Source organism: Sturnus vulgaris, chromosome 20, assembly GCF_052056855.1.
Source record: "Sturnus vulgaris isolate bStuVul1 chromosome 20, bStuVul1.hap1, whole genome shotgun sequence".
NCBI lineage: Eukaryota > Metazoa > Chordata > Aves > Passeriformes > Sturnidae > Sturnus > Sturnus vulgaris.
The window spans coordinates 6,467,684-6,480,362 of NC_142262.1; the positions used below are offsets into that span (position 1 = coordinate 6,467,684).

A 12,679-nucleotide genomic window follows, 5' to 3' on the forward strand; every position below is an offset into this window, starting at 1 on the left:
TTTCAGAAGTGCCTTTCAGAAGTGCTTTTTGATATTCCCAGATTCATCACTGGGGTCACTGGGACTTATTCACAGGCACAAAGAGAGGTTTCTGGGAAGAAAAACAACCAATTCACAAACTTGTTATTTTGACATTTCTCAGCTTGCTGACTGAAACATTTCTAATAGAACTCAAGCTTGAAAACAGGGTTGTCTACCCCGGTTACTTTCCACAGACCCTTTAAAAGTGATCCACAACCACAGGTTTGAAGCAAATCCTCAGCAGACAAGGAGTAACATTTTATGCTGTGTTTCCACAGATGAATAAGATGTCTGAGTTCCCATAACAGAGGAAACAACCCCTCTCCTCTTCTTTCCATGGGTCTCCTCTCCCATGTGTGTTTCCAACCTGAACTCCAAGCTGCCTTGAGCAGGAGCTTGGCAAAGGATAACAGGACGGACCTGACCATGCTACAGAATAATAAATATTCTCCCTCAGAGAGATCCTACAGGTGTAACAACACTCAGTCCTTAGGAATCTTGGGAACCAGAAGGAAAAGAAAGCAATAAAAGCTCCCCTCATTAGTTTAAGGTCAGCCCTTTACACAAGGCAACCACAGCTCCACTGAAGCAGTTTCTTTAACGTGTGCAGATAGTAAAATAATCTTGGCTTTAATTTGGGACAAACACTAATAACTCAGCCAGGTTACAAATCTCTGAAAAACAGCAGAGCCACAGAAACTGATCAGAATCAAATGTTCCTTGCTCCCCATGTCCCCCTCTTGCCGCTCCCATGCTCCCTTTTATCACTGAAGATATTCTGAGCACTGCAAGAGAAGCATTTTGGCAAGAAGGAACTTTCCTCATTGAAATTAAACATTCACTGGGAAAATCACACTGAAATATTGCAAGACCATGATCCTTAAAAGCCTAAGATTCTCTGCCATGGTAATGCTTGGGAAAGCTTAATATTATTATTTATTTATATTTAGTAGCAATAAACCCCAAATAAAGGTTACAGCAATGTTACACAATAAGACATCTCTGAAGTGCAAAAGCACTTAATTTACAAGCTTGGCTTGCTATTTCCAGACATGGCTAGTAGCTACAAGAAAAGAAACCACTACTAGAAATTAAAATTTCCTGAATTCTGGCTTCTGGCTATGGAAGTCACCAGAATAGTCCCTGGAGCTGTGACTACCCTGGCTAGACCAACCCCTGCTCTGGGAACTGCTCTGGCAAACAGCAAATGCTTGGAGCACTCAGACCATTAAACTATACAGCCAATATTGGGAGGGTAAATGCAGTTCTTATAAACAGAAGTAATTGTACTTTTCCTTTTAAAACACAATTTCCCCCCCTCTTATTAGTCAATCTCAGTAGGGCTCTGTTTGTATGGACTAGCTCCATGTTTGCTTTCTCTGCTCCTGCTTTCCCACATTACTCATTCACCTTCTATTTAATGACAGATGAGGCTTTAAAGTTTACCAACACTTACCACTTACACAGGCACATATGAGATTTCTTTCTACTACAGTAGCAAAACATTCTAATATAGACATAGTTTGTAGCACCTTTGCTGATCATTTTCAGATAGATACACTCAGATATGCAGATAAAAATACATGTACATATTTAGACATTTACATAAATATTCAGTTGACAATCATGCTAAGAGCTGAAGTTGCCAGCACTTAACCTGGATTGAACTTTTATACCAGGTAGAAATATGTATCTTCCCTTTCATGTTCTGTATCTTCCCATACCATTACAATGTTAAAATATTTAGCATTAATGCATTCAGTGAAGCTTTGCTCATCCTTCCATTTAATGTAGTCATGGGCAGATATTTTAATGCCCTCAGCTGTGGGGGTTATAAGCCCACCACTCTTGTCACTGGTGCCATGTGGATCAGTCCATGACTAATTTGCTTGATATGAAAATCAATTGTATTTGAGATAATACAAAAGACAACATGTTCTCACGGCCTGTTCCTTGCCTTATCCACAGAAGAACAGCCAAGCATGTAATTGCTTCAATAAAAGCAGTACAGATTTCTGCAGAGTCCACTCCTACAGTTTATGATCTTTATTAACCTTTACCTTGTATATTTACAGGACATGAACCATAATTGAACCCTCTTACAGCACGTAAAATTGCAGTGGTTTCACTGAGCTTAGTTCGAGACAAGGGAATTGCTCTGCTCTGTGCCCAAACCATTGTACAACCAAGGTGAAACCACCTGCTGATCTTTTAATTCACTCCCTGGCTTTGTTTCATTTTTTTTCCCAGATAATTTACCTCGCTGTGCACATATTGTGCCCTGTTTTTACCTATTCTCCCTCAGCTTCATGAATTGCAATCCCGTTATTTAAACTGGAACTGATGCAGGAGCAGCTACCACAAGAACAACGGTATTGGGATGGAACAGCAGAACATATACAGAGGTGGAAAATTCTTTAAGTAATCAGTGGGGAAAGGTCAGCTGCTTTGCAGAATAAAGCGTTTAAACAGCAAGGCTTTGCCATATAATGAGACAGCCAAACACCTCGGCACAGGCTCATTTATTTTTATATATACTATATATTTGTATTTAAAAATATATAATTATATATAATATAGTTAGACAGAGGGAGGCGAGGAGCAGCCACCACCTCTCCTCCTCAGAGGAGCGGGCCCGCCTCCCGCCCACAAAATGGCGGCCGCTCCCGCCCCGCCTGAGGGGAGACGGTGCCGCCCTCACCCGCCCACAAAATGGCGGCGCGCGGCCTTGTTCTGCCGCGGAGAGGTGGCCGCTTCCTCCCCGTTCCTCGCTACACCCGGTCCCTGAGCCGACGCTGCCCGGGGGAACGGGCAGCCCGGTGCGGTGTCCCGCGATGGAACTGGGTCGGCTGGAGTATCTGCAGGCGCTTGTCACCGAGTTCCAGGTGACGGACAGCACAGGTAACAAACGGCGCTGCTCGCTCGGCCTCTCCGTGTCGAGCGTTTCCTCACACACCCGGCCCTTTTCCCTTGCAGAGGCCAAGGAGCAGGTGCTGGCGAACCTGGCCAACTTCGCCTACGATCCCAGCAACTACGAGTATCTCCGGCAGCTGCAGGTGCTGGACCTGTTCCTCGACATGCTCACCGAGGACAACGAGAGCCTGGTGGAGTTTGCCATGGGTAAGGGCTGCCCGAGCACGCTCAGCTGTCACCCGGGCAGGGGACACCGGGCCCCGCGCTCGCTTTGCTCGGTAATTCGCCCCAAATTCACGCAGGGCTGCAAAAACAAACAAACACACTGTGCTGATAAAGCCTCCTTTAGTGCAGAATGGGAGAGAAGGCACAGGCAGGCACGACCCTCCATGTCCTTACAGAGCTTAACGAAGACACTATCTGGAAGGGATTTTGGTTTTTTTCTTTCCTAAACGCTGATTAACTTTTTAGTGAAATTTATCCTGTAGAGAAGCAGTCATTAATACATAGATTTTGCCAGGTACATTGTACATATCCCTGTAACCATTCTGCTATTGGCAACTGGTCTTCTACAATATTTACTTGACGTTTTTTAATAAATCTTTCGAGGAGCTGCCTTACTATGATTTTTCATGGTCTGAACATAAGCTAAAGGGCCAGATGCTGTGAGTGGTTCTGTGAGATGATACTAAACGGCTTTGATTTTTAAGGTTTGTTGCTGCATCTCAAAGTTTCAAATTTCAAACATTCTGTGCTTCTTGGCTACTAACTCTGTTACCTCCATTCTCTGGCTTTCTGTAGGACCTGCAATAAACTGCTGGCTTGTGCCTTCCATTAGGGATGAGTGAGCATTCCTGGAATCATTCTTTGGAAGCAGTTATGTACAGCAGTAACAGTGCCCTCTAATGACTTGCAGGAGGAGGAGTGTGCTGGAAAGAATAAAAAAGACATGGCCTAGGGAACCATTAAGAATTTTCCATCCATACAGAAGATCTGGATGTTAAAAGCAGTGAATTTGCATCACCTCAGACACTTTCCTCTTGCCTTTCCAGGTGGCCTTTGCAACCTGTGCTTGGATAAAACGAACAAAGAGTACATCCTGGAAGCCAACGGGGTGGAGCCCATCATCAACTGCCTGTCGAGCTCCAACGAGGAGACCGTGGTGTCGGCCGTGACCACGCTGATGTTCCTGACGACGCCGCGGTCGCGCGCGCAGACCACGGCGCTGCCCGTGGTGGAGTGCATGCTCCGCTTCTCGCTCTCGGCCAACAGGCGCCTCAGCAACCTGGCATCCATCTTCCTGCAGGATTACTGCACTCCTCCCCAGGTGGAGGAGGCCAGGAACCTCAGCAGGCACACGGCAGTGGGGATTCCTCTGCCCAAGGACTGAGCAGGGCTGTGGAGGGGGGAACCTCCTGCTGTTCTCGCTTTCTGCTCAGCAGGGCAACAACAGCGTTAAAGAGGGGAGTTGGTCCCACCAGTGCTGGTGTTTAGTTAATAAACAGGATGGAACAGCACTAACATGGCAGCTGGGCCAATAGCTAAGCCTGCAAATATTTAAAATAAAGCAGGTCATGGCTGCACACTGGAAAGTACTTTGCCAAGTGCAGCTCAGCACCCAGCTTGCACAAATAGCCCTTTCCAGCAATGAGGGGTGTTCTGCTTGGGTTATTGGGTAGAATTACATCCACTCCAGTTTCTGGCTAGTTGTGCTGCACCTCTCCCCTTCAGTATCCATGACAAGTGATGCTAAGTGTCAAGTCACTGAAATATCACAGAAATCTCTTCCTCCTGCAGAAAAAGGAGTTTCCCTGCCCTGGCAGTTCATAATCTCTCCATCTCTGTGGCACTAGTTACGCCGTCCTCTAACAGCAGAGGCAGCCAGTTAGGCAATCACTGCATAGGGCAGGCTGTAGCTGCCCTATAAATGAAGAACTAGTAGGTTTGTCTTTCATTACAAATGGTGAGAAAGGTGAAGAAAAAAAAAAAGGGGCTCAGGGCAGTCTGGCTCATGAGAACAGCTGTCTTGTAAAAGCTTCTGTTAATAAAACATTAACTTAAATGCTGTGTAATCAGTTCTGTATGAGCTCATGAATATTTTTCTCCAGCACTTGCAGCCTTTGCCCACTGTTACTCAAGCACATGGGCCAAGAAATTGAAGCCAGCCTAGTCTCTTTTCATTATCAGCCATGAGGCAAGAGAAAGCCCAAAATTTAAAAGGTTTTACTGTTGGGCCCAGTGCTTCCTGACAGACACCCACACTGGGTCTACTCACATTTGAGAGCCTTCTTCCTCTTTTTTTCTCCCCTCTATCCCCAGACAGCACAAACCAAACAGGAGTGAGGTTAAACCACAGACAAAAACCCAATCACAGCTGTTTATAGTTTCTCTTCTCCAACAGCAAACATCCAAAGTGCTACAGAGATTGAGTGTAGAGCAATCTTCCAGAAACCCCAGAGCACTGTGTCTGACAGGAGCAGCTCATTTCTTCCTATGGCTGATGCCCACAGTGACAGTGCCTCGTGGGCAAGGCAGGGGATGTGCTCTGCCCTGGCAGTGGGAAGAGTGCAGCATTCCTTTCCTGCACTACTGCCTGCGCTTGCTTTCCAGGATGGCCTTCCAGTCGTCAGCCCAGGAGTGCAGGCAGCGGCGCGGCGCCGGCAGCTGGACGTGCCTGTTGTGGCAGCAGGTGAACAGGATGTGCTCCCAGCTCGGGTTTGGTTCTGCACCTATGGGAAAGGGGGGAAAAGCTGCAGCCAGCTGGGGGGTGGTTCCCCAGCCAGCAGCCAGCCATGGAAATGCTGTTCAAACCTTGGATGGTGTCCTTGTCATCAAAGAGCAGGTCAGCAGCCACCACGGTCTTGTCTCGGGTCAGAATAATCCGCTCCACAAACTCGGGTCCCAAGTGTTTCTCAACCCACTTATACTGCAGAGACAAGGAATAGAGAATCCTGCTGTGCTCTCAGTTTGCACATCACTCATGTCAGACCAGCCCTAAGAGCAATTTCTTCCCCCATAAACCTTCACCTGTGTCTAGGAATCCCCACACGTAGACTGGCTGTGGCCCAGGATGCTGATGAAAGCTTCACTCAGCACTGCTCTGACTGTGCCCAACTGTTGAGTTTATGAGAAGCACTGGCTGCTTGCCCAGAGCACATGGCTGTACCCATCTGAGTCATTCCAGTGACCAAAGTCCCCCTTGCATTTTGCCCATGCCATAGGCAAAAAGGATTTATTCCAACATTACAGCCTCCTCAACACTGACCTCTTTTGGGAGATCTAAGGCTCCAGATTTAGACTGAAGTAGGTTTTTTTTGGTTGGTGGCTCTCCAGAGTGGAATCCCCTGGGAATCCCCATCCCTGTGGGCTGCACTACAACGGTTCCTTTGCTGTCACCTGCTGACACAGCTGGTCCCAGTTCCAAGAGCCCAGGGCTCATGTGGTCCTCAGTAATTCTGGCACCATGTGTCACTTGGAGATTCCCCATCCTGAGTTACTTCTCTGTGTGGGAAGGTATCCCTCAGATAGGGATTGAGGGAAACCTATCAGCTGGAGCAGCTGCTGTCTTTAGAAAGGAGTAGCTCCAACTTGGGTAGTATGAAACAGCAAGGCCTTGAAAAAGCAGCATTAAACCAAATAAAAACAATTCTCTCCTACCTTTTCCACGATGCAGTGCTCATATTTCCGCAGAGGGCTCGTGCAAATGAAAACTTCAGTGCTGAAAAGAAGCAGCCTTTGTTAGCAGTCAGGGAAAAGTGTGTAAGGTGCTGGAAAAGGGCTGCAGGGTGCAAAGTGTCCTTACTCCTGCATGTGGAACATCTCCTGCACAGCTTCCAGGGCTCCTGGAATTGGATCCAAGTCGAGGAAGAAGCCAGGTGACTCATAGACACTGGCTACCTTGGCCTGCAGGAGACAGAGGACGATGAGCAGTGGCTGTGCTCTGTCACAGCACTCTCCAGTCACTCCTGTGGACCAGCCTGCTGCTTCCCCACAGGAGTCAGTTATAACATTTCTCACCTCTGGGCTCTGGGAAAGGTCCAGCTTGGGCACACAAGAAGGAGAAGTCACTTTGTGGTGGCTCATGAGGAGGCAGAGCTGCCCCTGGGCTGGCTTTGCTCCCAAACCAGCCCTGACCCACTGGAGTCTCGGGGGGCTGAGGGAGGCAGAGCTCCCACCCCACCCCTTCCCAGCAGGATCCTTTCAGCTGACTCTAGTGAAAACCAAAATAACAACTTGGGAGGCTTCTCCTCCTCTGTCACATTTGGCCGAGATTAGCTGAGGGCTCAGAATTCGCTGGGCATGGGTGGGCAGACACAGCACTGCCCATGAGCCCCTTGTCCTTCAGAGCACACAGGGCACAGTGGTGACAGTGACAGTGGCCAGCCCAGCACAGCCACACCTCGGGGAATCCCTTCAGCAAGAGGGAAGGATGAGGATGAGAGCACTGGGAAAGCTCCATGTCTTTGCTGCTTTTTGATTTTCAATCACCCACTTAAAACACTGTTGAAGGAGCAGGTGGCCTCGGCTCCAGCCTGGATGGAGCTGTTCCCCTGAGGTAACAGGCTGGGGCAAAGTCTGCTCCAAAGAGTCTGAGATTGCAGCAGGAAGCTCAGGGGTGATCCCTGTGCTTCCCCAAGAAATTTTGGCTCTGTGAGGTGACCTGTGGACCCCATGAACCCCATCTGGGCTGGGTTTGAGGGTGCTGTGGGACACAGCTCCTCTCACCTGGCTCAGCTCTGAGCTGAGCTCTGCAATTAAGGGCTTTATCCCTTTTGTGTCTGCACCTGCTCTTGGTGTAAATCCACCTTCCATATAGACAGGTGGGATGCCACATGAACCAGAGAGGAAATTAATGATAAACAAGTGGTTGAGGAAGTTATCTCTAAAGGTAGAATCATTTTTAAGCGAGTGTAAATAGGAAAGAAACAAGATTACTGGAGGAGCAACCTTATTCCAGGCTAATGTAGCCAAAAATGGGACAAAAAGGTATTTAATATGATACAGTACAGTGGCATCTTTAATTTCTGAAAGGAAGAGCAGTATTTCCAGGGCAATTTCCAGGTAGGACTGTCCTTCCAGTCCTTTTTCTTTTTAATTTATTGTAAGACATTTTCACACCTTTTATTATTAGGAAATTTACTGGTTTGAATCCAGCTCTGGTTAGTTAATTTTAAGAATTGCTCGCTGGTGACTATTCAGTGGCCTGTGTTAAATGAGTATTTCACAGCAGGGCACAGCTGATGGGTTTTCCCCTTCCTTATCCCACATCCCATCATGGCAAAGGACCCACAGCAGCACCAAGGGCTGAGGCCCCTTCCAGGCCTAAGTTTCACCTTCAGACAGAGAGATTAAGCTTCCAATATCTCTTTACCCTGAGACACACAAATCTTAACTTCCTTGGGGTCACATAGTGAACTTCAGAGGTGTCAAAGCAGCATTTTTCCACAAGTATTAAAGCCATACATTCCCATGCCACTGAACATTTGGAAAAAGTTTGGAAAAATCAATTCTTGTTTAGTATTCTTCACAGGCAGGCTGCAGCCTTTGCTTAGAAGAGTCCAGCTCTCCAGAGTCCAGCTGAAGATCTCCTTGCTCTGTACCATCAGTGGAACATCAACAAAAACTCATTTCAATTAAGCAATTGTGAGGAAGAGTCAGCATTAAATCAGACTTACAGATCCTGAAGCTCACCCAGTTATCACCACCTACAAATACTCATAAATCAACAGGCAGAAAGTTGGAAGCATGCCTGATTGCACATGCAGATCAGGAGAAGTTAAGGAGCCTGTCTGGGTTCAGACATAGCAATCAGATCTGCCCACATCTCTGTTGCCATGCAAAGCCTCCCTGATCTCAGCAACAATTCCCTGGAGCTCTTCCCAAGGAGATTGAATTACAAACCTGGGACTCATGTCTGAAAGCTCTTTTATCCTACAGCAAGATACCAGAAACTGGCAAGTTTCCACACGTCACAAAAAAGTCTGGCTTTGTTGGAGAAAGGAATTTGATTTGATGACTCTTAGAACCAAAAGCCACTTCCTCTCATAAAAAAATGACTAGAAAAAGAAAGTAAAACTATTTTCTTTCCTCATTTTCATGTCACCAATGCTGAACATTTCCTTTTAACTTCCATTAGTAAGATAACAATTTGGATACAAAACTGGAGAGACAAGATCTGTCCCTATGCTTTCCCATTTGCAGGACTTAAAAATAATTCTAGAATTTTTTACCACTGGTGGGGATGTTGAATCCTTTTCTTGAAACTGCTTGGGGCCAGGAAACATGAGGCTAAATCCCCATCAACAAAATGGCCACGCACACAGGAAGGCAGGTAGGCAAGTGTAGTGGAAAAATCTTCAACAAAATAAAAGGATTAGAAGTCCTTCTAAATAAAATGGATTTACATTGTGAAATTAATGATCAACTTGCAATCAAAACAGGAACAAAAATGAAGCAATGGCTCAAGTTTCAAGGGGCAGCTGCTCAGCACCAAGTAAAGCATGAACACCATTCAGGAAGTGGTAATGCATAAATCACCAGCACAGCACTTCCCAGGCCCTGTCACAAGAATATCCCACACCCTGGAAGTTCATGGACAGACCCAGCAGACACCTGGCACAAAGATCCTGGTGTCCAGTGACCCTCTGGTCTCCAGCTGATCCCCTCCTTTCAGCACTGACACATGGCCCCACAAACTCTCCTGTGTTGGCTGCTGGTTCCTGCCAAAGCTTTCCCTGCAGCTGGAGCCAAGGAGAGACTTTCCACAGGGATTCTCCTGTCCCACACTCTAGAGAGCCATAGCAGAACAAGGGCTCTGTTTTTAAACTAATGTATGGTATTTACATAAAGGCCAAAGGAGCCTCAACTCTAAAACTATAACTTTATTGTTCTGCCAAACATACCTAAACCAGCCCAAAGCTCCAGAGATTACTGAAGGAGACAGACACACAGCACAGCTCCATAAAGCTAATTTCCTTAGGAAGTCGGGTTAGAACAGCAAGATAAGAGCTTTCTGCCACTGCCGGTACATGTGAGATCCAAACCACTTATCTGGTTATTCCATTGCCACACCTAAGGTCTGGGGAGGAACAGGATGAGCATCAACCAAATTGGGGAATGAAGATTCCAGAAATAGAACAAAGGACAATTTTCTCATAGATCAGATTGTAAACTTTCCAAAAGAGAAAAAAATAAAAAGTCATGACCCCTTGAATTACCTGCAACATTTTTTTTTTGCCCACGGGATTTGTTTAAGGAATACTCATTTAAACAAAAAATCGTGTTTGTTATGCAATGTAACAGCCAAATTTATGTCTACTGACTATATTTACAGGTTTACTGCTTCCAGGTGCTTTTGACCATCAATAGTCATTGATCAGAACTCTGGCAGTTTGGAGCCTGTGGAAATGCTGACTGGATCCAGCACTCCTACCCCTTAGTCTGATGCAGGAGCCTTTACCTCACTTTAGAACAGGAGTGAAATGAATATAAATTGTCATTTCTTAGCAGTAAAAAAACCCCAGCCCAGTAAAGGGTCTTAAAATGAGCAATAAACTTCTCAGGCAAAGTGTTCAGCACTGCCAGATCAGCATCTGTTCCATTTCCTTACAGAGCCCTCGACTGTCCTGTGGTGACCAGAAGGGTGAAGTCTGGATTCACAGTATTTCCAATTTTGTGTTTCATGCAGTCTTAATTTGTCACTGATAATCAGTGACTTCTTCCAAGAGGATAACTAGCCCTTTACAGAGGGATGTGTGTGGGAATTCTGCCATCAAACCATTCCCTGAATCATCTTCTTCTTTACCTACTCATGTTCTTGTTCTTGCTTTACAGCAGAATAACAACTTACTCAAAGCTCCCCGAGCACTCTGCACGTGCTCACACAGCTCCGCAGCAGGACAAGAAATATCTGTATTCTATCTGGCTTTGTACAGAATGAAATCCTCTATCCATATTCCCTCTGCGTGCCCTGACAAACCGAGTGAACAGCAGGTAATAGATCAGGAACACCAGGAGAAAGCTGGTGGAACTTCCATGCAAACTGCTGCCATTTGTCATGTTTGCTGATAGCCGAGTGAGTAATAGAGAGGTTTGCAAGGCAAAATGACAAATACTGTGAATCCAGACTTCACCCATCCTTCTGGTCACCACAGGGCAGCCGAGGACTCTGTAAGGAAATAGAACAGATGCTGATCTTGGCAGTGCTGAACACTTTCCCTGAGAAGTTTATTGCTCATTTTAAGATCATGTACTGGGCATAGGGGTTTTTTACTGCTAAGAAATGACAATTTAATTTCCCTTCTGTCCTATAGACAAGTACAGGCTCCTGACACTGGCTGATAGGAGTATGAATCCAGTCAGCATTTTCAAACTGCCAGAGCTCTGATCGATGATTATTGATGGTCAGAAGTTCCTGGAACTGTAACCTGTAAATACAGTGAGTAGGCACGAATTGAGGTATTATAAACAAGCATACAACAAACACGACTTATTTAAGTTACTTAATATTCATGTTTAAGTGAGTAAATAAGTCATTTATAAGTCACTTATTTATGCTCACGTTTAAGTGAGTATTTCTTAACCGAATCCCATCTAGCTATACATGGACAAAAAACCCTGCAGGTAATATAATTTTTTTTTTAAAAGCACCGATCTTTGCAGAGCCGGCGGGCAGGCAGAGGTTTCCCAGAGTACCGCACTCACCGCCAGCTCCTCCCGCAGGCTGCGGTACTGCTCCCGCACCGAGAACCCCCGGCGCTCCGCCAGCTCCACGCGCGGCTCCAGCGGGAATCGGGCACGGAATTCCCGCAGCACGGCGCCCTCGAAGTCAGCCAGGACCCCGTCCATGTCCAGCAGCACCCGCAGCGGCGCGGCCGCGCTGCCCATCCCGATCCCAAAGCCCGGCTCGCAGCGCTCCCGGCTCGGCACACGCTGATGAATATTCATGAATGACATGAATATGCATGAAGGGAAGGGCGGAGCGCAGGGGAACAGGGCTGGGCTCGCCCAGGAATAGAGCACAAGCCACAAAAGCCGCCCCTCGCCACCCCTGGGGACCCGCAGTGGCCGGGATGAGGCTGCCGGGTTCCCGCCCCGAGGAGAAGGAATCACAGCGGAGCCTCAGCAGCCATCGAGGAGCATGAACAGGTTCCCCCGGGCGTGGGGCTTGCAAAGGAAATATTAATTTATGGGTTATTCGCCATGCTGTCTATGCACGGTGCACATCAGCTCCAGGGAACCCGTCCCGGTTGGAGGAAAGGAGGAACAACCTCAGAGCAAATCCAGTCCCATGGGTTCAGCACCCCAGGGCTGCTCCAGCAGGGCGCCTTCAGGCACCGGTTCTTCCAGGAGAAGGGTGGAAAAGGCACCGGCAGACACAGCAGCTCCATACAGATCCTCTGTGGTTATTGGGTAGCAGAGCCCTTCCAGGACAGCAGAGAACTTCATGGTTTGGTCTCAATTCCACCCCCTCCCTTTTTAGGGTCCTCCTTTTTTTTTTTTTTTCTTTTTAATGAGAAAAATATTTTTTTCTCAGTTTTCTTGAGAAAAAGCATTATTTTAGATAAAACAGATGATATATATCATGCTGTAATCCAGAGTTCTCTGATTCAGAAGACAAAAATGAAGAGATAAGTCAGATTCTCTCTTCAGGGGAAGATGGCACATGATGGTGACCTCAAGCCAGGTGTAAGAACTCTCCTCTGTTAGAGCAGGGAAGTTTGGCTGAGACAAACTAGACAACTGA

The 12,679-nt window shown here is 46.8% G+C and overlaps 2 protein-coding genes across 3 annotated transcripts; one reads left to right on the top strand and one right to left on the bottom strand.

The window, feature by feature from the left end:
- Window positions 1-2,649: 2,649 nt before the first annotated feature.
- ARMC7 (armadillo repeat containing 7) lies at window positions 2,650-5,006 on the top strand. 2 transcript variants are annotated; one of them, XM_014878280.2, is made up of 3 exons: window positions 2,650-2,922; window positions 2,998-3,141; window positions 3,987-5,006. In XM_014878280.2, the coding sequence occupies exons 1-3, from the start codon at window positions 2,856-2,858 to the stop codon at window positions 4,322-4,324; spliced, it is 549 nt and encodes a 182-aa protein (XP_014733766.1). In that variant the 5' UTR covers window positions 2,650-2,855; the 3' UTR covers window positions 4,325-5,006. The 2 variants fall into 2 exon arrangements, with proteins under 2 accessions (XP_014733766.1, XP_014733765.1); XM_014878279.2 differs by having other exon boundaries at window positions 2,666-3,141.
- A 268-nt stretch (window positions 5,007-5,274) lies between these two features.
- Window positions 5,275-12,593, bottom strand: NT5C (5', 3'-nucleotidase, cytosolic). Its single transcript, XM_014878281.2, has 5 exons — window positions 11,638-12,593; window positions 6,737-6,837; window positions 6,592-6,652; window positions 5,746-5,860; window positions 5,275-5,663 (listed from the first exon to the last, which is right to left on the bottom strand). The coding sequence occupies exons 1-5, from the start codon at window positions 11,887-11,889 to the stop codon at window positions 5,521-5,523; spliced, it is 672 nt and encodes a 223-aa protein (XP_014733767.2). The 5' UTR covers window positions 11,890-12,593; the 3' UTR covers window positions 5,275-5,520.
- Between the last annotated feature and the right edge of the window lie 86 nt (window positions 12,594-12,679).

Bases quoted from the DNA above. Each gene is read 5' to 3' on its own strand.
- ARMC7 (XM_014878279.2), top strand. From the start codon at position 2,856: ATGGAACTGGGTCGGCTGGAGTATCTGCAGGCGCTTGTCACCGAGTTC. The intron at 3,142-3,986 runs GTAAGGGCTGCC...TTGCCTTTCCAG, and splicing joins CCTGGTGGAGTTTGCCATGG to GTGGCCTTTGCAACCTGTGC.
- NT5C (XM_014878281.2), bottom strand. From the start codon at position 11,889: ATGTCATTCATGAATATTCATCAGCGTGTGCCGAGCCGGGAGCGCTGC. The intron at 6,838-11,637 runs GTGAGTGCGGTA...TGTCTCCTGCAG, and splicing joins GCCTGCGGGAGGAGCTGGCG to GCCAAGGTAGCCAGTGTCTA. The intron at 5,664-5,745 runs GTTTGAACAGCA...CCTTTCCCATAG, and splicing joins TGACAAGGACACCATCCAAG to GTGCAGAACCAAACCCGAGC.